This window comes from Clupea harengus, chromosome 16 (assembly GCF_900700415.2).
Source record: "Clupea harengus chromosome 16, Ch_v2.0.2, whole genome shotgun sequence".
Classification (NCBI taxonomy): domain Eukaryota; kingdom Metazoa; phylum Chordata; class Actinopteri; order Clupeiformes; family Clupeidae; genus Clupea; species Clupea harengus.
This window is the reverse complement of record NC_045167.1, coordinates 1,601,365-1,624,094: the sequence shown is the minus strand read 5'-3', so window position 1 is coordinate 1,624,094 and position 22,730 is coordinate 1,601,365. Positions and strand designations below refer to the sequence as shown.

The following is a 22,730-nucleotide window of genomic DNA, read 5'->3' as shown; positions in this document are numbered from 1 at the left end:
TATACCAGAGAACCCTTTCAATTTTGGAGCGGATCCAAATCACGAGCTAGATTGTATGATGACCCCTGTTGAGTCAACATCCTTTTTAACTTTAATCAATGGGACTAAACTGAGGAGAGCACACATTTCCCACTTTTCCACTTCCAAAGTAAAACTATTGCATGTCATTTTATTTAATAAAACTTGTTTTGAGTATTTACATGAATATGTTTCTATGATTAGAGATGACAACTAGAGAGTTTGGGTGAAGTTGTCTCAGTTACCAGGAGACAACTTGTCACAAATCAGGGGGAGAATTAAAAGATCTCTGGGGAGAACGGAAATGTCCAAATGAAGTTTTGGACAGAAAAGAGGGCAACAAAGAAGAGGAACATCACAGAGGACCAAGGGCGTCAGCAGCATTTTGAGATTGGGGGGGGGGACATCTTTTGGCGGGGGGTCTAGGGGTTCTCCCCCAGAACATTTTGAAATATGTAGACGCAATTTCCTGCATTCTGGTGCATTTACCATGTTTTTAGATAGAAACTGATCTCTCTCCCCTTTTTTTTCCCCCTTGGAGTCGGCATGGTCTGCAATTACTGACTACTATTATGTTCTGGTAGACTGGGTAAACCCAGCCCGATCTGCAATCTTAAATAAGATTGAGCTTGGTCTGGTGATAGCCAGGATAATGTTTTGGTGTAATACCCAGAGGACTGACACTGACAACTTTGGCACTTTATTCTCCATTTAATGAGAGCAAAAGATTTAAAAAGTCGTTAGAAAAACTAGCATATTAGCTAACGTTAACTCCATATTAGCTCACGGTTGTTATGGTAATAAAAAAAACCACCAGCATTTTTTTTTGTAGCTACTTGAAAAAAACATCCTGGTCATCGCTTTCTGCCCGAAACAGACGCCTAGGTCTGAACACGGCCAAAAGCACAACATATTTTAGACCAAGATTAAGAAATCAACAAATGCTGTTCCACTTGTAATGGGTAAATAAAGTATGGTATTGCCTAGTGCTAGTTGTAGGTAAATATCTTGCTTATCTAGCTATAATCATAATGTTTGCAGAAGGATCTTTGTGACAATGCTATTATAGCCAGAGAATGTCTCATAAGGGTGCTTTGGCCACTAAAGGATAACTTGGGCAACTCTGACTTACTTTCCTCTTCCTCGGAAAAAAACCCCTCCTTTTGTCCATCTCTGTGGAACAGTCGATGATGTCTGAAACCAGGTGCTAGCGCGACACTTCGCTCAAAGAGTATATCTGCGTGCGTGATTAGGCTATGTGTAGGAAACCAGGAAAACGCGGAGTGGATTTCTATTGCTATGGGTATTCCTTCTACTGATAAAGTGGAACGGATTTGATTGTGAAGCAATGGAAAGAACGCTGGACTATCTGCAGCTAGTAGACCAGCCATGCACTAATATTTTGATGGCAAATGTGGGGGGGTCCAAACGAAAAAGTGAGGGGGACGTGACCCCCCCCAAGTTATATTGTGGCGACGCCCATGCCTGAACCACTGATGACTGATGATTTGAATCTGCTTGCTTCTGATTCTATCTGCCCCAGGTACAACTCCAGACCACGAGGTGGTGGTAAGATACATCTTTGTGAAAATGTGCCAATTCAGAGTCATCGCCGAGAAACACAAATTCACATGGAGTTAAGTTGTATTGGTCTGTTTAGGTTGTCGGAGCAAAACAACAATGCTTTATATATTTAACAACACACTGGCTATGCTAGTGTTGATTACATAGTGTATAATGTTGCTTACATTGTGTGCGAAAAACATATGCCGTACTACTGTCTGTAATTCCTAACTAGTTTAACGTTAGTCTCAACATTCGCTAGCTAGCTACATTCAAATTACATACCCAGCCATTGAACAAGCATATCTTGCTCGGAAGAGAAAATACAGTTGTGGTTTCGGACCCTCAAGTTATCTAAATACTAATTTAATTAATTTAACTAATTTCATTTTCATTTAATATATGTATTATCACTATGAAATATGTTCTCAGATGTCTCTTCCTCTCTACATTTTGAAGTAAAATGCAGATCAGTTTTAAGTGGCACAAAGATTCAGTGAAGACACGTGGATTTCCATGTTCCTTTATTCACGCTGTTAGAGGGGGAAAAACGACTTGAGGTGACCATGACGGAGGCAGAGCTGGTCTTTCATAAAAAGAAGAAAAAGAACAAGACCAAGAAGCAACTTTTAGAGGCGGTGCCGGAGCCCGGCAATCCTCCTGAGACAACCACTACGGGAGTCGACTCTCACAAGAAACATAAACACAAAAAGAAGAAAACAAAGAGTGAGAAAGATGACTGTAGACCCGTCGAGGGCCAGTGTGACACAAGAGAAGGGCAAAACAAAAAGAAAAGAAAACACGATGCAGAGACCGTAAGTGTGACACAAGAGGCTGCAGATGCTTTTGCTGCTCAGGAGAGAGAGGTGAAGAAGAAGAAAAGGAGAATTGAAGAGCCACACCGTCCTGGAGAGAACTCAGAAGCAGAGGTGGCACTCACAGCGGTGCAAACCAACCTTGAACCAGTCCCCCAGAAACGAGTGAAGCGCAAGGCGAAGGTCAGAAAGACACACACACAGCCTGCTGCAGACACACACTCTCCCACAGACGCACGGCTTCACCCAGATGATGTGCCTAAAGCGCCTGTGCTGGACGTTGACGATGCCATCCGGCAGGAGATCCTGGAGTTCCTGCCTAACTTCACGTTTTGCCACGTCGTCATGGTGCAGGGGGCCATCAAGTATGACCTGCCCCGCTTCAGGGTATACAAGAAGCAAGGTGAGTAAGCAAGCTTTATTTTAGCCATTGGGAGTATCCAAAGCCTGCAGTGCCCTGTGAAACAGGGTGATTAAGTGTGCATTTTGGGGGGAAGGAGCTTATCTTCATTCAGGCCATAGGGAATATGTGAGGCCTGCAGCAGTTTTTTGTATATGTTGCCAAGGACGTTTTCTCAGTGCATAGTTGCATGATTCTGGTATGGTATGACATTCTGAGTTAAACATGTCACACTGGGTTGATATATTCTCCGTCATCATTTAGATTTTTGGGTGGACTGTGTTTGAGAAGTTGAAGGACCACTGACCACTTGAGGGATAACTTCAGTCATGTGATCCAGGGTTTTTGTGTTTACTGCTTTCCCTCCGCCCCCACCATGCCACAGGGATCCCTCTGCGAACAGGGCGGTTCACCGCGGCCGAGAACAAGCAGCTGAAACAGAACGTGAAGGACTTCCTGGACGTTACCGGTATCGACAGCGAGTTCAAGCTTTTCAGACCCACACGCTTCCCAGATGAGACGCTTACCATCCGAAGGCTGAAGAGGAAGTTCAACTTCCTCAGGAGTTTATGTGAGTATAGATATCAGATGTCATGTCATGTATGAGTATGAGACATGTGAGTGAGTGACACAGGCCGAGTTTGTTCGGTGAGTGTGCCCACTGCTGTCATGCCAACATTCAATTTTTTTTGAGATGTGACTTGTCAAATTGTATCAAGTGACTGGAAGTTAAAGGGTGTACAACAGTCCAGCCTGCAGTGTAGCAGTGAATGGTGTCCTGTGCCTGAACAGGCGCTGGGATCCCTCGTTCCTGGAATATTATACTCAACCGAGCCAGGAGGATGTGCAACAGGGAGAATTACCAGGGGAGGTAAACACAAGCTTCTCAACAACAGGTTCTCTTTATAAAGAAATGTGCCCAGACAGACATTTTAATGTGGCCTCAGGTGACTTAAAGTTCCCCCACCAGGTGAGCAGCACAGTGGGGTTCAGTGTGTGTGTGTGTGTGTGTGTGTGTGTGTGTCTGGTTGTTATGAAACTGCAGTGTCATGTTGGGTGCGTTTCATCAGTGGTGTGTGTGTGTGCGTGTGCGTGTGCGTGTGCGTGCAAGTGTAAGTGTGTGAGAGGGCAGCGTCATGTTTGGGGTGTTTCATCAGTGTTATGACTCTGTGCCCCTCATCCGCAGGTTTACAGAAGATGAGAACAAGGTCTTGAAGGAACTGTATTCGCTGCATGGGTCAAACTGGACGACCATATCAGACAAGATGGGTCGCAGTTGTTCGGCCGTGAAGAATCGCTTTTGGCAGATGTGTGAGTGATCAGATGCACACCAGAACATCCAGAGTGTTAAAGGTTCAGTCCGCGATTCTAATCCCATACACTTTTTGTCAATTTCAGTTAAATGCTCCTCATGGTCCAATAGCTGTCCTTTCAGTGTTTGCTCTGAAAAGAAATCTGATGTTCTTACAGAGTAATTTGAGTAATGGCAAACAAACAATGAATTCCAGCCATAAAACATTTCCACAATTAATGCATTACTTCAGGGTTAGGCTGGAAGGGAGGGGTAGAATGTGACTGGCGGTTGAGCTTAAATATTAATAACTTTTTTCCAGAATTGTGGACTTTACCTTTAAGCTAATTTTGTGATTGGCAGCCAGCTAGACGGACAGTACATAAACTGATAGACACAGGGTAGGTAGACATTAAAACTAATGCAGACAATTGTGGTCTATGAATACTGACCCAGTCTTGTATTATGCTTTGTCACTTCCTGTCCCTCAGCTGAGGTTTATGGGCCATGGTCAGAGGGAGAGTTTAAGGTCCTCCTGACGTGCTTACACCAGCAGCTGCTGAAGAGGGCTGAGCCTGGAGGAGAGGGCGGCGACGGGTCTGCGGTCATCCAGAAGATGGACTTGTATAAGAAACTGGAGTGGAGCCGTGTGGCCAAGCAGGTCCAGACTCGCAGCTGGTTGCACTGCAAGCACAAGTGGTGAGAACGCTCATGTGACAGTCAGATCACGTTGCACACAAAATATGTTCAGATCAGTTAAATTTTGCTCTGACAGGCTGAATAATCCATGAGAACATAGACGACACTGGCAAGGAACAGTTTTCCTTCAACACAGAGACCATATGCAGATCCTGCTTCTGTCTGACACAGCTTTGACCTGTGTGTGTCCTTGCCTTTGTGAGCTAAGAGAAACCGTGTTGATGCTCTCCCTGCCTGTGTTGTGTAGGATGACTTACCTGAAGGGTAAAATGAAGACTGGTGGAAAGATCCAAGGGAGGAAGAGCATAGAGGGGCAGATCCAGCTGATCAAAGCGTACGTTTCAAACTGTTACTCTGGTTACCTGTAGATCCAGCTGATCAAAGCGTACGTTTCAAACTGTTACTCTGGTTACCTGTAGATCCAGCTGATCAAAGCGTACGTTTCAAACTGTTACTCTGGTTACCTGTAGATCCAGCTGATCAAAGCGTACGTTTCAAACTGTTACTCTGGTTACCTGTAGATCCAGCTGATCAAAGCGTATGTTTCAAACTGTTACTCTGGTTACCTGTAGATCCAGCTGATCAAAGCGTACGTTTCAAACTGTTACTCTGGTTACCTGTAGATCCAGCTGATCAAAGTGTCTTCACGTGTCTCTAACTTCACTCTGTTATCGAAACAGCTGCTTTGAGTAATACTCCAGATTCAAATACCTCCGTCTGGACATTCAAGAGATCCCGCTTGTGTGAGAGTCTCCTGTGATTTATTATTTCTGAAGTTAACCCAGTTTCTGTGTGCCCCGCCCAGGATCAATGAAATGGCTGTGGAGGAATCTGGAGACATCGTGTGGGATGACCTCACTCATCTCTTTGGGTAAGGGGCTCATGTTAGCAAGTACATGGGAGACTGACAAGTACAACGCTTCTGTTCTTGAATGCTGGTTACTTCCTGTCCTGCTAAGGTCATAATCAATATGGGTTGGCCTATTGGCCTTAAATATGCGTTGGCATTGAAACTACTGTTTGACCCGGCTGTTAGACACAAGAATAGTGTATTAGTGTGATATTTCAGTGAATCGTGTGTTACTATGATATTAAGTGAGTCGTGTGTTAGTGTGATGTTGAGTGAAAGTTTCCTGTGATTTCTCTATGAAGCAACACCCCACCTGACTACTTACAAAAGAAGTTCTACCAGCTGAAGGTGACTTATATACCAGACTGGAACAGAAAGTCTTTCTGTGGTGAGTACTGACCCCTGCTGGTTCATGTATCTCTCTCGGTCATGTCTAATACTGTTGTCTGTTTTCTGGCGGAGTATGCAAAAGTGACCTTGGGTTTGAGAAAAGCACTACATCACGAAAACAACAATTTTACATTTGTTGTCTTCTTCCCTTCTCCTCTGCTTCTCCACCTTCTCCTTTCTTCTGTCTTGCTCTTCTTCCTCTGCTGCATTGTCTCTCTGTCTGTCCCCTTCTTCAACCTCCCTCTCTCTGTCTCTGATGGCAGACATCATTGATTTCCTGTATGAGAAGACCCTGCCAAAGCTGGAGGAGGACCTGAAGGGCTGTAAGGATGCTGATGATGAGCCTGCAGAGCTGCGACAGTCTTACAAGATGTCAGAGATCTTCCCCAACCTCTGAAACACCCCAACCCTGACCCCACTCGCCTAACCTCCTCACTAGGGGCCGTGTGAAGTTTGAAACACTAGTGACTGAATTAACATTTCATTGCTCAGGCCTTTTCCAAAGAAGTTCAGATATTTGTAAATGATTGAAGAAAATATTAGCTTTGTAATTTTTTTTTACATTTCCTGAAACTGGTGTATTTTAGTATTTTTGTAAAATGTATTTTTATGCACTGAGTTCAATAGTAAATCAAGGAGTTTTAAACCCAGTGTCTGTTGACCATTTTGTTTTATGTGGATTTTCTTCTGGTCACCAGTGGAGAAAGACATCAGGCCTTTTCACCAGAGTTTTACTTCATCAGTGTCATCACCGGTTAGCCCTTTGCCATCAGACTGGCCAACCTGTGTCTGTCACAATCGGGCCGGTCATATAAGCATGTAACCTCTGCACTAATCTCATATTAGTTGTTGGAGCTGTAAGGGCTTCTGTGGCTTGACTATTACCAATCAGTATAATAACCAGTGTGGGTAGAATATTAACAATCAGTATAAACACTAGGATATTCATAACAAGTTATTAAGACTACTATACTACTACAAAATGATTGACACTATTGATATGAGTTACATTATGGGCACTCTGTTTGAATATGTATCAAGTCTGGGCCTAGGGATATGTGGGGAGCCTTAGGGGTGACCATGATAACTATCTACACTCATGCCCACTGAAGGGGTGACCATGATGACTATCTACAGTCATGCCCTCTGAAGGGGTGACGATGATAACTATCTACAGTCATGCCCTCTGAAGGGGTGACCATGATAACTATCTACACTCATGCCCTCTGAAGGGGTGACCATGATAACTATCTACAGTCATGCCCTCTGAAGGGGTGACCATGATAACTATCTACAGTCATGCCCGCTGAAGGCCGCAAAAACCTTCCCTGATTATTCCTGAACCACCAAGAACAAAGAGTTTTATTCGGATCAAAAAAGATTAATGTTTTTCTCCATCACAGACCTACATATCAGACACAACACTTGGTTGAGCTGTAAGGGCTTCTGTGTCTTGGTTGAGCTGGAGGCCCTAGAGCAGGGGTACTCAATTAGAAACCCAAAAGGTCCACTCGCCAAATGTCCATTCAGTCCAGGGTCCGGAACAGTGACGGTCAAAATCCAAAAACATAACTCCAACAAAAACGTTCAAACTACCGTATGCACAAAAGGTTATGTGGTCTGGCCTTATTTGTGTGAAAGGTGACACTTTTTTGTGGTTTAAACTTGGGCATAAAAGGTGTGACGGCCAGGCGGAGGCACTGATGTAAGTGTTCATTGGGTGTGCTCCTGTATTTGTTTTTCACCATATTCATGGTTGAAAAGGCAGACTCACAACAGTATCTCTATCCTAAACTGTTGTGTTATACTGCATATTTTCAGTTTAAGTACATTGAGAGCAACTAAAGCCAGAAAAAATTCCTTGTATATGAAAATGTACTTGGCCAATAAACATGATTCTGATTCTGATGTATGTTGAGGTATGCACGCTCTTGTTGTGTGGCTGATCTAACTATTACACTGCATGTTGCTTGGTATGATTGCAGATGGTTTATTTTTCTGCCCCTTACCTCAGAGTATTTTTGTTCGAAGTGTGCATGCTTTGTTTCATAGTGACGTTTCACGTTACCACTTTTGACAAGGGCAACCGTCTCGTTACAGATTAAACACATCGGTTTTGTGCTCCCCACAGGCAGCACAAATGCATACTTGTCAGTCCACTCTGTCTTAAATTCGCGATTTTTGGAATCAACTTTTCTCTTTTTGTCGGGTTTAAAGCACGCCATGATTTTCGTTTGCTGAGAAAAAAATACCGTTCACATATCTATCTGCCAGCATTGTTGCCATTGACACACACAACCTGCGTGACCCACAGAGCTCGCGGCCAACATTGAGTGAGTGAGTTGTCATAGTGATGTTATTATTACAGCTCCTGATTGGACCTCTAGATTGGACACGGAAGATAGAAACCACATCGAATAGGACAAAAATATATAGCACGAAATCACGCAACAATGAAAACTCGCTTGGATCATGATTTAAATTAAAATTTTGATTTTGGCTTCGGTCCACATTTGATTGCGTCTGGGTCCGGATCTGGACCGGGGTCCGCCTATTGAGTACCCCTGCTGTAGTGGATTATCAAATGTGAGTCGTTAAAATGAATTACAGCTACCAGCCAGTGTCCATGGTCGTCTACCTTTACTTCAATTGATATCCCACGTTTACTTTGTTACATTGCTGAAATGGTACTAAAGTGTCTAAACCATAGACATATGTCTGAACCACTGATGACTGATGATTTGAATCTGCTTGCTTCTGATTCTATCTGCCCCAGGTACAACTCCAGACCACGAGGTGGTGGTAAGATACATCTTTGTGAAAATGTGCCAATTCAGAGTCATCGCCGAGAAACACAAAATCACATGGATTAAGTTGTATTGGTCTGTTTGGGTTGTCGGAGCAAAACAACAATGCTTTATATATTTAACAACACACTGGCTATGCTAGTTTTGATTACATAGTGTATAATGTTGCTTACATTGTGTGCGAAAAACATATGCCGTACTACTGTCTGTAATTCCTAACTAGTTTAACGTTAGTCTAAACATTCGCTAGCTAGCTACATTCAAATTACATACCCAGCCATTGAACAAGCATATCTTGCTTGGAGGAGAAAATACAGTTGTGGTTTCGGACCCTCAAGTTAGCATTTCATCTAAATACTAATTTAACTAATTTAATTTTCATTTAATATATGTATTATCACTATGAAATATGTTCTCAGATGTCTCTTCCTCTACATTTTGAAGTAAACTGCAGATCAGTTTTAAGTGGCACAAAGATTCAGCGAAGACACGGGGATTTCCATGTTCCTTTATTCACGCTGTTATAGGGGGAAAAAACGACTTGAGGTGACCATGACGGAGGCAGAGCTGGTCTTTCATAAAAAGAAGAACAAGAACAAGAAGCAACTTTTAGAGGCGGTGACGGACCCCGGCAATCCTCCTGAGACAACCACTACGGAAGTCGACTCTCATAAGAAACATAAACACAAAAAGAAGAAAACAAAGAGTGAGAAAGATGACTGTAGACCCGAGGGCCAGTGTGACACAAGAGAAGGGCAAAACAAAAAGAAAATGAAACACGATGCAGAGAACGTAAGTGTGACACAAGAGGCTGCAGATGCTGCTGCTGCTCAGGAGAGAGAGGTGAAGAAAAAGAAGAAGAAAAGGAGAATTGAAGAGCCAGACCGTCCTGGAGAGAACTCAGAAGCAGAGGCGGCACTCACAGCGGTGCAAACCAACCTTGAACCAGTCCCCCAGAAACGAGTGAAGCGCAAGGTGAAGGTCAGAAAGACACACACACAGCCTGCTGCAGACACACACTCTCCCACAGACACACGGTTTCACCCAGATGATGTGCCTGAAGCGCCTGTGCTGGGCGTTGACGATGCCATCCGGCAGGAGATCCTGGAGTTCCTGCCTCACTTCACGTTTCACAGCACCGTCATGGTTAAGAATGTCATCAGGTACGACCTGCCCCGCTTCAGGGTATACAAGAAGCAAGGTGAGTAAGCAAGCTTTATTTTAGCCATTGGGAGTATCCAAAGCCTGCAGTGCCCTGTGAAACAGGGTGATTAAGTTTGCATTTTGGGGGGAAGGAGTTTATCTTCATTCAGGCATTGGGAATATGTGAGGCCTGCAGCAGTGTTATGTATATGTTGCCCAGGACGTTTTCTCAATGCATAGTTGCATGATTCTGGTATGGTATTAGGGGTGTAAAAAATAACCAATACGTATCGATATCCGTTTTTAGTGTGTAAGATACGACTACATCGATGCGTGAAGTTATGAATTGGTTCACAAGCGTTTGTCTCTCCAAAACACTCGCTGACCTGTTGCATTTGATCTCAGTCAGAACAATGACAGCCTGTCATTGGCCAAAGCCCGCATAGCATAAACCAATCAGGCTGTATTCTCACAAATAACGCCAAGACCTGGAGAGAATGACAGATTACAACTAGCTACACTAGTCATTTCAATGGCCAATGCTATGCTAGCTACCCCATTCATTTCAATTGACTATGCTATGCTACTTTAGCCAAGGAAGATAAATCGTTGTTGATTGCGTGTTTCTACAGACATCCTCGGATTTAAATAATTATTATAATAATAATAAATAGGAGAATATTTGTATCATTAATAATTATGTTTAACATTTATAGTCATGATTCCGAGACCGAGCCATCGTGATGTCCTAACATAAATAAAAGCACTATATGAACATTGCAAATGGCAGTGAATAAATAAATAAGCACTAAACTCAATCGCGTGGATATAGACATAGTGGAATAGAATGGACACTATGTCTAAATTCTGAATTCTGCAACAGTACCTCCACCTCTTCCCTGGTGAAATTCGGTCTGGGTTTACCGGTGCTTGCTTTGAAATGATTGAATAGCATGCCCTTATAAGGAGCTGGCGGGGCGTTTCTGTATGCAAGTTCAGGTGCATGAGAAAGCGTTTTCTATTAAGAACACATTTCCAGGTGTTCATGAATCCAGCGGAGATCTTTTCTGAGGTTGGTAAGAAGATATTTAATAAGACACTTAAGAAAATGTTCGAGAATGAGGTCCATTGTTTCCTGACAACTCAGTGTTTTCAATTATTGAACTGCATCGAATCGTACTGAAACCTTTTTATCAACATGCATCTTTTCTTGTATCGTGCAAATGTATCGAGATTCGGATCGTCTTTGTCATGAGAGATTTACACCCCTATATGGTATGGTATGACATTCTGAGTTAAACATGTCATCCTGGATTCATGTGTTCTCCATCATTTAGCTTTTTGGGTGGACAGTGTTTGAGAAGTTGAAGGACCACTGACCACTTGAGGGAAAACTTCAGTCATGTGATCCAGGGTTTTTGTGTTTACTGCTTTCCCTCCGCCCCCACCATGCCACAGGGATCCCTCTGCGAACAGGGCGGTTCACCGCGGCCGAGAACAAGCAGCTGAAACAGAACGTAAAGGACTTCCTGGACGTTTCCGGGATCGACACCGAGTTCAAGCTTTTTAGACCCCAACGCTTCCCAGATGAGAAGGTTACCATCCAAAGGCTGAAGAGGAAGTTCAACTTCCTCAGGTGTTTATGTGAGTATAGATATCAGATGTCATGTCATGTATGAGTATGAGACATGTGAGTGAGTGACACAGGCCGAGTTTGTTCGGTGAGTGTGCCCACTGCCGTCATGCTTACATTAATATTTTTTGGAGATGTGACTTGTCAAATTGTATCAAGTGACTGGAAGTTAAAGGTGTACAACAGTCCAGCCTGCAATGCAGCAGTGAATGGTGTCTTGTGCCTGAACAGGCGCTGGGATCCCTCGTTCCTGGCATAATATACACAACCGAGCCATGAGGTTTTGCAACAGGGAGAATTACATGGGGAGGTAAACACAAACTTCTCAACAACGGGTTATCTTTATAAAGAAATGTGCCCAGACAGACATTTTAATGTGGCCTCAGGTGACTTAAAGTTCCCCCACCAGGTGAGCAGCACAGTGGGGCTCAGTGTGTGTGTGTGTGTGAAAGCAGCATCATGTTGGGGGTGTTTCATCAGTGTTATGACTGTGTGTGTGTGTGAGAGCAGCATCAGGTTGGGGGTGTTTCATCAGTGTTATGACTCTGTGTGTGTGTGTGTGTGTGTGAGAGCAGCATCATGTTGGGGGTGTTTCATCAGTGTTATGACTGTGTGTCCTTCATCCGCAGGTTTACAGAAGATGAGAACAAGGTCTTGAAGGAACTGTATTCGCTGCATGGGTCAAACTGGACGACCATATCAGACAAGATGGGCCGCAGTTGTGAAGCCGTGAAGGGTCGCTTTGGCCAGATGTGTGAGTGATCAAATGCACACCAGAACATCCAGAGTGTTAAAGGTTCAGTCCGTGATTCTAATCCCATACACTTTTTGTCAATTTCAGCTAATTGCTCCTCATGGTCCAATAGCTGTCCTTTCAGTGTTTGCTCTGAAAAGAAATCTGATGTTTGTACAGAGTAATTTGTAAATGGCAAACAAACAGTGAATTCCAGCCATAAAACATTTCCAGGCAATCAATGCATTGCTTCAGGGTTAGGCTGGAAGGGAGGGGTATAATGTGACAGGCGGTTTAGCTTAAATATTAGTTTGCGTTAACGCCGTTACAGTTTTTCTCGATTGCTTACACATATTTTTTGAAAGCATGCCTCGTTTTCTCAAAACTCTAAACACAAATCCCTAAACCACTCACACAAAATGCAAAACCCTTTATATCTCCTGCAAAATGCTACCTTGCTTTCAAAACAGTGTTATGTCACCTCAAGGGTATTTTGTTTTCAAATGACAAACACAGATCATTATATGAGTAGACATTCTAAGCATTGATTGAACACTGATGTGCTCAATGGAAAACACTACTATGAAATGGGAAAACACCAGTATGAAGGCCTTATCAGGAGCATTATGCCTTTTCATGTCCAGTGTTACTGGACGCTTTCTCCTCTTGTAAAATATTGTAACTGTATAATGTTTTTACTCAAATATAACACACAAATATACAGTAGCAACTAAAGTATTTCTTTATTTTTACCAAAAGTGCTGTAGCCTATACATCACAGCAAACACAACTGATTGTGTAAATGATTTGCACAGAACAAACAATAGGATATAGGCCAGTACAGTCAACAAAAAAAGAAAGAAAAATGTAAAATGTTGTATCAGAAATAGACCTACACAGTGTTGTGAAACACTTGAAAATAACATTGGATGGATTACAATAAAGTACAGTAATGTGTCAGTGCTGATAGGACGCAATCAGTTTATGACTTACTTGCACATAGTCATAGCATAATTGTTTGACTCTAACTGATTGTTTGAGTTTCTGACAAAAGGCACCCTATACACCTGCTCCATTCTCAAGGTGTTCCGCCTTAGAACACAGTCCACTGTGGCTAGGCTCACTGTATTGATGTTTAGGAATATGTCTTGGTCATCAATGGTTGCACTTTGTATTTGTTTACGTAATTTTACAACACACCTTGAGAATAAAGCAGGTGTACAGGGTGCCTTTTGTCAGAAACTCCGACAGTCAAACAGTTATGCTATGACTATGTGCAAGTCATATACATTTCCACAACTGATTGCGTCCTATCAGCACTGACACATTACTGTACTGTATTGCAATCCTATCCAATGTTACAGTTTTTCTCGATTGCTTACACACATGAAGCATGCCTTGTTTTCTCAAAACTCTAAACACAAATCACACTCACACAAAATGCAACAACATTCACAACACTGTGTAGGTCTATTTCTGATAGCACATTGTCAATATTGTCTTGAGCTAGAACAGGATGCAGTAGTTTTTTGTCCTTTTTTATTTTACATTTTTCTTTCTTTTTTTTGTTGACTGTACTGGCCTATATCCTATTGTTTGTTCTGTGCAAATCATTTACACATTCATTTGTGTTTGCTGTGATGTATAGGCTACAGCACTTTTGGAAAAAATAAAGAAATATTTTAGTTGTTACTGTATATTTGTGTGTTGTTTTATATTTGCGTAAAAACATTATACAGTTATATTTTACTACAGGAGTAAGCGTATAGTAACATAATGTTCCTGATAAGGCCTTCATACTGGTGTATTCCCATTTCATAGTAGTGTTTTCCATTGAGCACATCAGTGTTCAATCGATGCTTAGAATGTCTACTCATATAATGGGCTGTATTTGTCATTAGAAAACAAAGTACCCTTTTGAGGTGACATAACACTGTTTTGAAAGCAAAGTTGCCTTTTGCAGGATGTATAAAGGGTTTTGCATTTTGTGTGAGTGGTTTTGGGATTTGTGTTTAGAGTTTTGAGGAAACGAGGCATGCTTTCAAAAAATGTGTGTTAGCATTCGAGAAAAACTGTAATACGGTTGAATGGATATATACATATATGATATAAATAACAATAATTAAAATAAATAGATTGAAATAAATAAATTGTGCAAAGTGCAGTGCAAGGAATAACAATATCAGATGTTTCCTAAACCTTATCCGGGTGCACCCTTATCTAACTAAATCTATACAATTATATTACATACAGTTATACAATGACCTAAATAATTAATAAAATATCAATTCCAATTTGATTAAAAACAATCACAGTGTTGAAAGTACATTCGAAGTATTTGTTCAAGTTCAGTTATATATACAGTGTATCAAAGTACATTCAAAATATTCAAAGTGTTCAAAGTACATTAAAACAATCCAGGGTTCAAAGTATTGGCTCGTCAGAAATTAAAGGATTCATGTAAGTCAAAGTCAGTCAAGTCAAAGGTGTCCTACCACTGTGAAATGAGGGAAAAGGGAAAGTGGTAGGGTTCCGATCCTGGTAATCTTTATGGGTAGCTCGCCATCATTCTTTATCCATTTCATAAAACCTGACCTGTAAATTTACAGGCCAGAAACAATTATGCATCTCTCATTTGACTGAAATCAACAAATTAAAGAAACAAAACAAGTACGTTTGATTCCAGTTGGTCTACGTAACTATTACGGGGAGGTATGCTAAAATTTAATATTACGTTTGGTTACCTAGCTTAGTATTTCTCTAACGGTCAAAAGAACTCACCGAAGCTAGCATTCCATTACCGTTACCGTTAGCGTTGAGTTATTTGTATCAATATTTCGTAATTATTTCATCAATATTCAGGCTCTTATGTTCAGCATTCTCCGGTCAGGTTTTGTTGTCTTCTCTTGGGTTCTATATCAAATCAATAATGTTTAAATTATTCTAATGTTTATCTTATTCAATTATTTAAATTAAAAGGGTTCATAATAATTATTTACCTGTTCACGCGTTCAACTGCCAGTGTCTGTCTGTGTTGGGTGTCAACTGCCTGTCTATCTGTGTTGGGTCAGATTTGGTTGCCACGGCAATGACTGAGCGCAGCTCTGATTGGTGGACGGGGTTCCGAAAGTTCTATGGCATTAACACTTTGTTGTCTGGGCTACATATGCTCCTGATAAGGCATTCAAACTAGTGTTTTCCTGTCATAGTAGTGTTTCTTACCTATTCCCTCATCTGAATGTCCGGAGAATGGATGCAACTGAGAAGCGGCTTATGTTTGGTTGAACCCTCTGGCCAGCCTCCTGCATGGTCAAACCATGGTTGACCACATGGTTGACCACAGTGGCCCCGAATCTCATCAGAGATAATGGCTCTCCTTCTTGTTTTTTCTCTTCATCCTCTTCCTCTTCCTCCTCTTCCTCTCACTTCTCTGCCTTTCTGATCACCTCTCACTTCAATGTTGCCATCAATTGTTCTCCAAACCAGGAGCTAACCTGTGGCCATCATATTGCTAAAGCTTTGATTTCAAATTGCACAACAGCCTTGGAAATGGAAGTTTTGCCATTTGAATAGCAATGTATTCTGTCTGAAAACAAGGAGGTTTTGGCATTGATGAAGTGTGCAAAGTAGAGAGGATGGTGTTTAGTGTTTTGAAGAAAGTGTGGTTAACAATTGAAATCTGTGTTTAAAGCAGATAATTGTGTGTTGTGTTTTGAAGAAAGTGTGGCTAACAATTGAAATCTGTGTCTAAAGCAGATAATTGTGCTTATAGTTGAGCAGAATTGGTTTAGGGAGTTGGCACATGAGTTACATGTTGTGGTCATTGTGTTATAAGTTCCAGTTTTTGTGTGTAATCAATCGAGAAAAACTGTAATAACGCGTTTAACTGACAGCACTAATTAAAACTAATGCAGACGAATGAGGTGTGTGAATACTGACCCAGTCTTGTTTTATGCTTTTTCACTTCCTGTCCCTCAGGTGAGAACCATGGGCCATGGTCAGAGGCAGAGTTGAAGGTCCTCCTGACGTGCTTACACCAGCAGCTGCTGAAGAGGGCTGAGCCTGGAGGAGAGGGTGGCGACGGGTCTGCGGTCATCCAAAAGATGGACTTGTATAAGAATCTGGCCTGGATGCGTGTTGCCAAGCAGGTCAAGACTCGCAGCTGGTTGAAGTGCCAGCACAAGTGGTGAGAGCTCATGTGACAGTCACATTACATTGCACACAAAACATGTTCAGTTCAGGTACATTTTTCTGTGACAGGCTGAATAATCCATGAGAACATAAACGACACTGGCTAGGAACAGTTTTCCTTCAACACAAAGACCATATGCAGATCCTGCTTCTGTCTGACACAGCTTTGACCTGTGTGTGTGTGTGTGTGTGTGTGTGTCTGTGTGTGTGTGTGTGTGTGTGTGTGTCCTTGCCTTTGTGAGCTAAGAGAAACCGTGTTGATGCTCTCCCTGCCTGTGTTGTGTAGGATGAATTACCTGAAGGGTAAAATGAAGACTGGTGGAAAGATCCACGGGAGGAAGAACATAGAGGGGCAGATCCAGCTGATCAAAGCGTACGTTTCAAACTGTTACTCTGGTTACATGTAGATCCAGCTGATCAAAGCGTACGTTTCAAACTGTTACTCTGGTTACATGTAGATCCAGCTGATCAAAGCGTACGTTTCAAACTGTTACTCTGGTTACCTGTAGATCTGATGGAATATAATTTATACCATATATTGAAGATTCAGTCTTAGGTTTGATCAGTCACGATTCAGGTTTATTCTTGAAGAATGGCGGCCGACCACTGTGAGACAGAGACTGAGGATCCATCCTCCCTCACAGAACTTCACCTCAGTATATCTGACTTATTCCTTGAGGAACAGTCTGTTAAATACACTGATATCTAAGGGGTGTTACCGTCTATTCAAATGGGCCATGCATGCAGGGTTCTTTGTCTCGACCTGGGGGGGAAGGTGAGAGTCTAATATCACACCTCACTCCCCAGGTCAGCCCAAAGTATATTCACCAAGGAAAGTTTACATGCTAGTTAAATCCAAATAAAAGTAACAATTATAACTAGGTATAATATCATTGAATTATTGACTATGGCATATTCTTATGACCTATGCCGGTCCCTTCAGATCCAGCTGATCAAAGCGTACGTTTCAAACTGTTACTCTGGTTACCTGTAGATCCAGCTGATCAAAGTGTACGTTTTAGACTGTTACTATGGTTACCTGTCTGCCTTCTTGTCCTGGTCTTCTGTCTCGCCCTCCTTGCCTCTGTCTGGTAGGCAAAGACAGGTAACCATAGTAATCCAAATAGACACTTCCTTAAGCCTCACTTCTCAAGCTTCAGGTGTCTTTACTCTGTTTTCGAAACAGCTGCTTTGAGTAATACTCCAGATGGCATTTTCTATTCAAATACTTCCGTCTGGACATTCAAGAGATCCCGCTTGTGTGAGAGTCTCCTGTGATCACCTTATTTCTGAAGTTAACCCAGTTTCTGTGTGCCCCACCCAGGATCAATGAAATGGCTGTGGAGGAATCTTCAGACATCGTGTGGGATGACCTCACTCATCTCTTTGGGTAAGGGGCTCATGTTAGCAAGTACATGGGAGACTGACAAGTACAACGCTTCTGTTCTTGAGTGCTGGTTACTTCCTGTCCTGCTAAGGTCATAATCAATATGGGTTTGCCTATTGGCCCTAAATATGCGTTTGCATTGAAACTAGTCTTTGACCCGGCTGTGATATTTGAGTTAATTGTTTGTTAGTGTGATATTTGAGTGAATTGTTTGTTAGTGTGATATTTGAGTGAATTGTGTGTTAGTGTGATATTGAGTGAATCGTTTGTCAGTGTGATATTGAGTGAATTGTGTGTTTGTGTGATATTGAGTGAATTGTGTGTCAGTATGATATTGAGGGAGTTGTGTGTTAGTGTGATGTTGAATGAAAGTTTCCTGTGATTTCTCTATGAAGCAACACCCCACCTGTCTACTTACAAATGAAGTTCCACCAGCTGAAGGTGACCTATATACCAGACTGGAACAGAAAGTCTTTCTGTGGTAATTACTGACCCCTGCTGGTTCATGTATCTCTCTCGGTCATGTCTAATACTGTTGTCTGTTTTCTGGTGGAGTATGCAAAAGTGACCTTGGGTTTGAGAAAAGCACTACATCATGAAAACAACAACTTCACATTTGTTTTCTTCTTCCCTTCTCCTCTGCTTCTCCACCTTCTCCTTTCTTCTGTCTTGCTCTTCTTCCTCTGCCGCATTGTCTCTCTGTCTGTCCCCTTCTTCAACCTCCCTCCCTCCCTCCCTGATGGCAGACATCATTGATTTCCTGTATGAGAAGACCCTGCCAAAGCTGGAGGAGGACCTGAAGGGCTGTAAGGATGATGATGATGATGAGCCCGCAGAACAGCGACAGTCTTACAAGCTGTCAGAGATCTTCCCCAACCTCTGAAACACCCCAACGCCACCCCCACTCATCACCAGAGAGACAAGTCACTCTTCCAAGCTGTCAGAGATCTTCCCCAACCTCTGAAACACCCCAACCCTGACCCCACTCGCCTAACCGCCTCACTAGGGGCCGTGTGAAGTTTGAAACACTAGTGACTGAATTAACATTTAATTGCTCAGGCCTTTTCCAAAGAAGTTCAGATATTTGTAAATGATTGAAGAAAATATTAGCTTTGTCATTTTTTTTTTTACATTTCCTGGAACTGGTGTATTTTAGTATTTTTGTAAAATTCATTTTTATGCACTGAGTTCAATAGTAAATCAAGGAGTTTTAAACCCAGTGTCTGTTGACCATTTTGTTTTATGTGGATTTTCTTCTGGTCACCAGTGGTGAAATACATTAGGCCTTTTCACCAGAGTTTTACTTCATCACAGAGTGTCATCACCGGTTAGCCCTTTGCCATCAGACTGGCCAACCTGTGTCTGTCACAATCGGGCCGGTCATATAAGCATGTAACCTCTGCCCTAATCTCATATTAGTTGTTGGAGCTGTAAGGGCTTCTGTGGCTTGACTATTAACAATCAGTATAATAACCAGTGTGGGTAGAATATTAACAATCAGTATAAACACTAGGATATTCATGATAGCAAGCTATTAAGACTACTCTACTACTACAAAATGATTGACACTATTGATATGAGTTACATTATGGGCACTCTGTTTGAATATGTATCAAGTCTGGGCCTAGGGATATGTTGGGTGACTGAGGGGTGACCAAGATAACTATCTACAGTCATGCCCTCTGAAGGGGTGACCATGATAACTATCTACACTCATGCCCTCTGAAGGGGTGACCATGATAACTATCTACAGTCATGCCCCATATCTTAGAACTTTAGTGTTTTGAGTATCCAGTCCTCATTTGTTAAAGCAGCAAAAACCTTGCAAACACCACCAACAACCCAGTTGACACTTTAATAACGGTTCCAGTCTTTCATTTGGGGGACATTGGGCTAAGACCTCTATACCCTTTAGCAGTGTGTCTTTCAGGGGGCAGTTTCTTTAGAAGAGGAAGTGGATGCTCTACTGTCTCTGCCTCTCAGCAAAACCAGTATCTTTCTGGGAAACTCTGTCTCCACACAATAGTACTGTATACTTGTACTGTTACATTGATGTTTGTCTGATTTTACAGCATTCAATGGTTTGAAGATAAAGTAAGGGTTATCTGGATGACAGTCAATGGTTTGATGCTAAAAATGGGCATACAGTGAATTACAGAAACAAACTCAACATGGTACGATATTTGCTTTCCAAGGTGTTTCTATATTTGAAGTAGCCATCACTGTGACATGATTCTGGTGAGGGACCTTATTTTGTGTGGATGTTTTATTTCATGTGAGTGTCTAATGTTCACTATAATACACAGTTTGCTTCATCTCCATTGTCTGCAATATATTATCTATTGAACATGTGAAACATGAAGTGTATCAAGTCAATACAGGTTCTGTCTCTTTGTTACATCTTTTGGCCACAGCTGTGTCATGTTCAGACTACTCTGTCAATATGCCCCCAACTTTGGAAACAACCCATGGCTCCTGCATCTTCATCCTGTGCTCCTTCAAAGATTATGAGGACAAATATTCTTCAGACTGGAGTGGGGAGACGAGAAAGTAACTTTTCCGGAAAATGTTTTGATAAAAGTCAACGGTAAGAAAAATGATACAACTTCAATGATAAGATAAGATCCGAGAATACTTCTCCATCTTGCTAGGTGTTCTCAAGTGAAATTATTCCTGTGTGTAGGCCTACCTATTTTTAATTCTGCAAATATGTGAGTTTTATCTCTCGGAAACCTAATGGCTAATTTGCTGTTTATTTCAAAATCGACCTGAACCGATAACAGAGATGCACATAATGCTGTATGGTCATAATTATAGTCATCATTTTTTGTAAAGTTTGTAGAGTTATTTGCTGTCAATCTGTCAATTTCTCTTGTGGAAATGTATCATTCGTTTTCATTTCTTCTTTCAATCTTCCATCTGTCTCTGTCTTCTTTCAGATGGACCAAAGAATCTGTCTGTGTCACTGAACACCTCCCGCTTTGTAATGGGCAGTCCCGTCACATTGATTTGCCTTGGTGCATCCAATCCCCCTATACACAATTATAGATGGTTCCAGGACACAAGTGGTTACCTGGAGGAGGTGGACTGGACATACCAGAGATATACCAGAGAACCCTTTCAATTTTGGAGCGGATCCAAATCACGAGCTAGATTGTATGATGACCCCTGTTGAGTCAACATCCTTTTTAACTTTAATCAATGGGACTAAACTGAGGAGAGCACACATTTCCCACTTTTCCACTTCCAAAGTAAAACTATTGCATGTCATTTTATTTAATAAAACTTGTTTTGAGTATTTACATGAATATGTTTCTATGATTAGAGATGACAACTAGAGAGTTTGGGTGAAGTTGTCTCAGTTACCAGGAGACAACTTGTCACAAATCAGGGGGAGAATTAAAAGATCTCTGGGGAGAACGGAAATGTCCAAATGAAGTTTTGGACAGAAAAGAGGGCAACAAAGAGGAGGAACATCACAGAGGACCAAGGGCGTCAGCAGCATTTTGAGATTGGGGGGGGGGGGGGGGGGGGGGGACATCTTTTGGCGGGGGGTCTAGGGGTTCTCCCCCAGAACATTTTGAAATATGTAGACGCAATTTCCTGCATTCTGGTGCATTTACCATGTTTTTAGATAGAAACTGATCTCTCTCCCTTTTTTTTTTCCCCCATTGGAGTCGGCATGGTCTGCAATTACTGACTACTATTATGTTCTGGTAGACTGGGTAAACCCAGCCCGATCTGCCATCTAAAATAAGATTGAGCTTGGTCTGGTGATAGCCAGGATAATGTTTTGGTGTAATACACAGAGGACTGACACTGACAACTTTGGCACTTTATTCTCCATTTAATGAGAGCAAAATATTTAAAAAGTCGTTAGAAAAACTAGCATATTAGCTAACGTTAACTCCATATTAGCTCACGGTTGTTATGGTAATAAAAAAAACCACCAGCATTTGTTTTGTAGCTACTTGAAAAAAACATCCTGGTAATCGCTTTCTGCCCGAAACAGACGCCTAGGTCTGAACACGGCCAAAAGCACAACATATTTCAGACCAAGATTAAGAAATCAACAAATGCTGTTGCACTTGTAATGGGTAAATAAAGTATGGTATTGCCTAGTGCTAGTTGTAGGTAAATATCTTGCTTATCTAGCTATAATCATAATGTTTGCAGAAGGATCTTTGTGACAATGCTATTATAGCCAGAGAATGTCTCATAAGGGTGCTTTGGCCACTAAAGGATAACTTGGGCAACTCTGACTTACTTTCCTCTTCCTCGAAAAAACCCCCCTCCTTTTGTCCATCTCTGTGGAACAATCGATGATGTCTGAAACCAGGTGCTAGCGCGACACTTCGCTCAAAGAGTATATCTGCGTGCGTGATTAGGCTATGTGTAGGAAACCAGGAAAACGCGGAGTGGATTTCTATTGCTATGGGTATTCCCTCTACTGATAAAGTGGAACGGATTTGATTGTGAAGCAATGGAAAGAACGCTGGACTATCTACAGCTAGTAGACCAGCCATGCACTAATTTTGATGGCAAATGTGGGGGGGTCCAAACGAAAAAGTGAGGGGGACGTGACCCCCCCAAGTTATATTGTGGCGACGCCCATGCCTGAACCACTGATGACTGATGATTTGAATCTGCTTGCTTCTGATTCTATCTGCCCCAGGTACAACTCCAGACCACGAGGTGGTGGTAAGATACATCTTTGTGAAAATGTGCCAATTCAGAGTCATCGCCGAGAAACACAAAATCACATGGGTTAAGTTGTATTGGTCTGTTTAGGTTGTCGGAGCAAAACAAC

General features: G+C 41.9%; 2 protein-coding genes across 2 annotated transcripts; both read left to right on the top strand.

Moving 5' to 3' along the window:
* Positions 1-5,363: 5,363 nt before the first annotated feature.
* On the top strand, positions 5,364-6,672 carry LOC122128517 (transcription termination factor 1-like). Its single transcript, XM_042710133.1, has 4 exons — positions 5,364-5,375; positions 5,592-5,657; positions 5,939-6,024; positions 6,290-6,672. Exons 2-4 carry the CDS (start codon positions 5,602-5,604, stop codon positions 6,421-6,423), a joined length of 276 nt encoding a protein of 91 aa, XP_042566067.1. The 5' UTR covers positions 5,364-5,375; positions 5,592-5,601; the 3' UTR covers positions 6,424-6,672.
* A 2,071-nt stretch (positions 6,673-8,743) lies between these two features.
* LOC105910998 (transcription termination factor 1-like) lies at positions 8,744-19,135 on the top strand. The gene is made up of 10 exons (XM_031583440.2): positions 8,744-8,828; positions 9,278-10,034; positions 11,435-11,620; positions 11,841-11,919; positions 12,239-12,363; positions 16,321-16,528; positions 16,820-16,906; positions 17,858-17,923; positions 18,316-18,401; positions 18,667-19,135. The coding sequence occupies exons 2-10, from the start codon at positions 9,335-9,337 to the stop codon at positions 18,801-18,803; spliced, it is 1,674 nt and encodes a 557-aa protein (XP_031439300.1). The 5' UTR covers positions 8,744-8,828; positions 9,278-9,334; the 3' UTR covers positions 18,804-19,135.
* The last annotated feature ends 3,595 nt before the right edge of the window (positions 19,136-22,730 follow it).

Coding starts and splice junctions, on each gene's coding strand:
- LOC122128517 (XM_042710133.1), top strand. CDS start 5,602: ATGGCTGTGGAGGAATCTGGAGACATCGTGTGGGATGACCTCACTCAT. Junction 5,658..5,938: donor GACCTCACTCATCTCTTTGG/GTAAGGGGCTCA, acceptor TTCTCTATGAAG/CAACACCCCACCTGACTACT. Junction 6,025..6,289: donor GAACAGAAAGTCTTTCTGTG/GTGAGTACTGAC, acceptor CTCTGATGGCAG/ACATCATTGATTTCCTGTAT.
- LOC105910998 (XM_031583440.2), top strand. CDS start 9,335: ATGTTCCTTTATTCACGCTGTTATAGGGGGAAAAAACGACTTGAGGTG. Junction 12,364..16,320: donor GGGTCGCTTTGGCCAGATGT/GTGAGTGATCAA, acceptor CCTGTCCCTCAG/GTGAGAACCATGGGCCATGG. Junction 16,907..17,857: donor CAGATCCAGCTGATCAAAGC/GTACGTTTCAAA, acceptor TGCCCCACCCAG/GATCAATGAAATGGCTGTGG.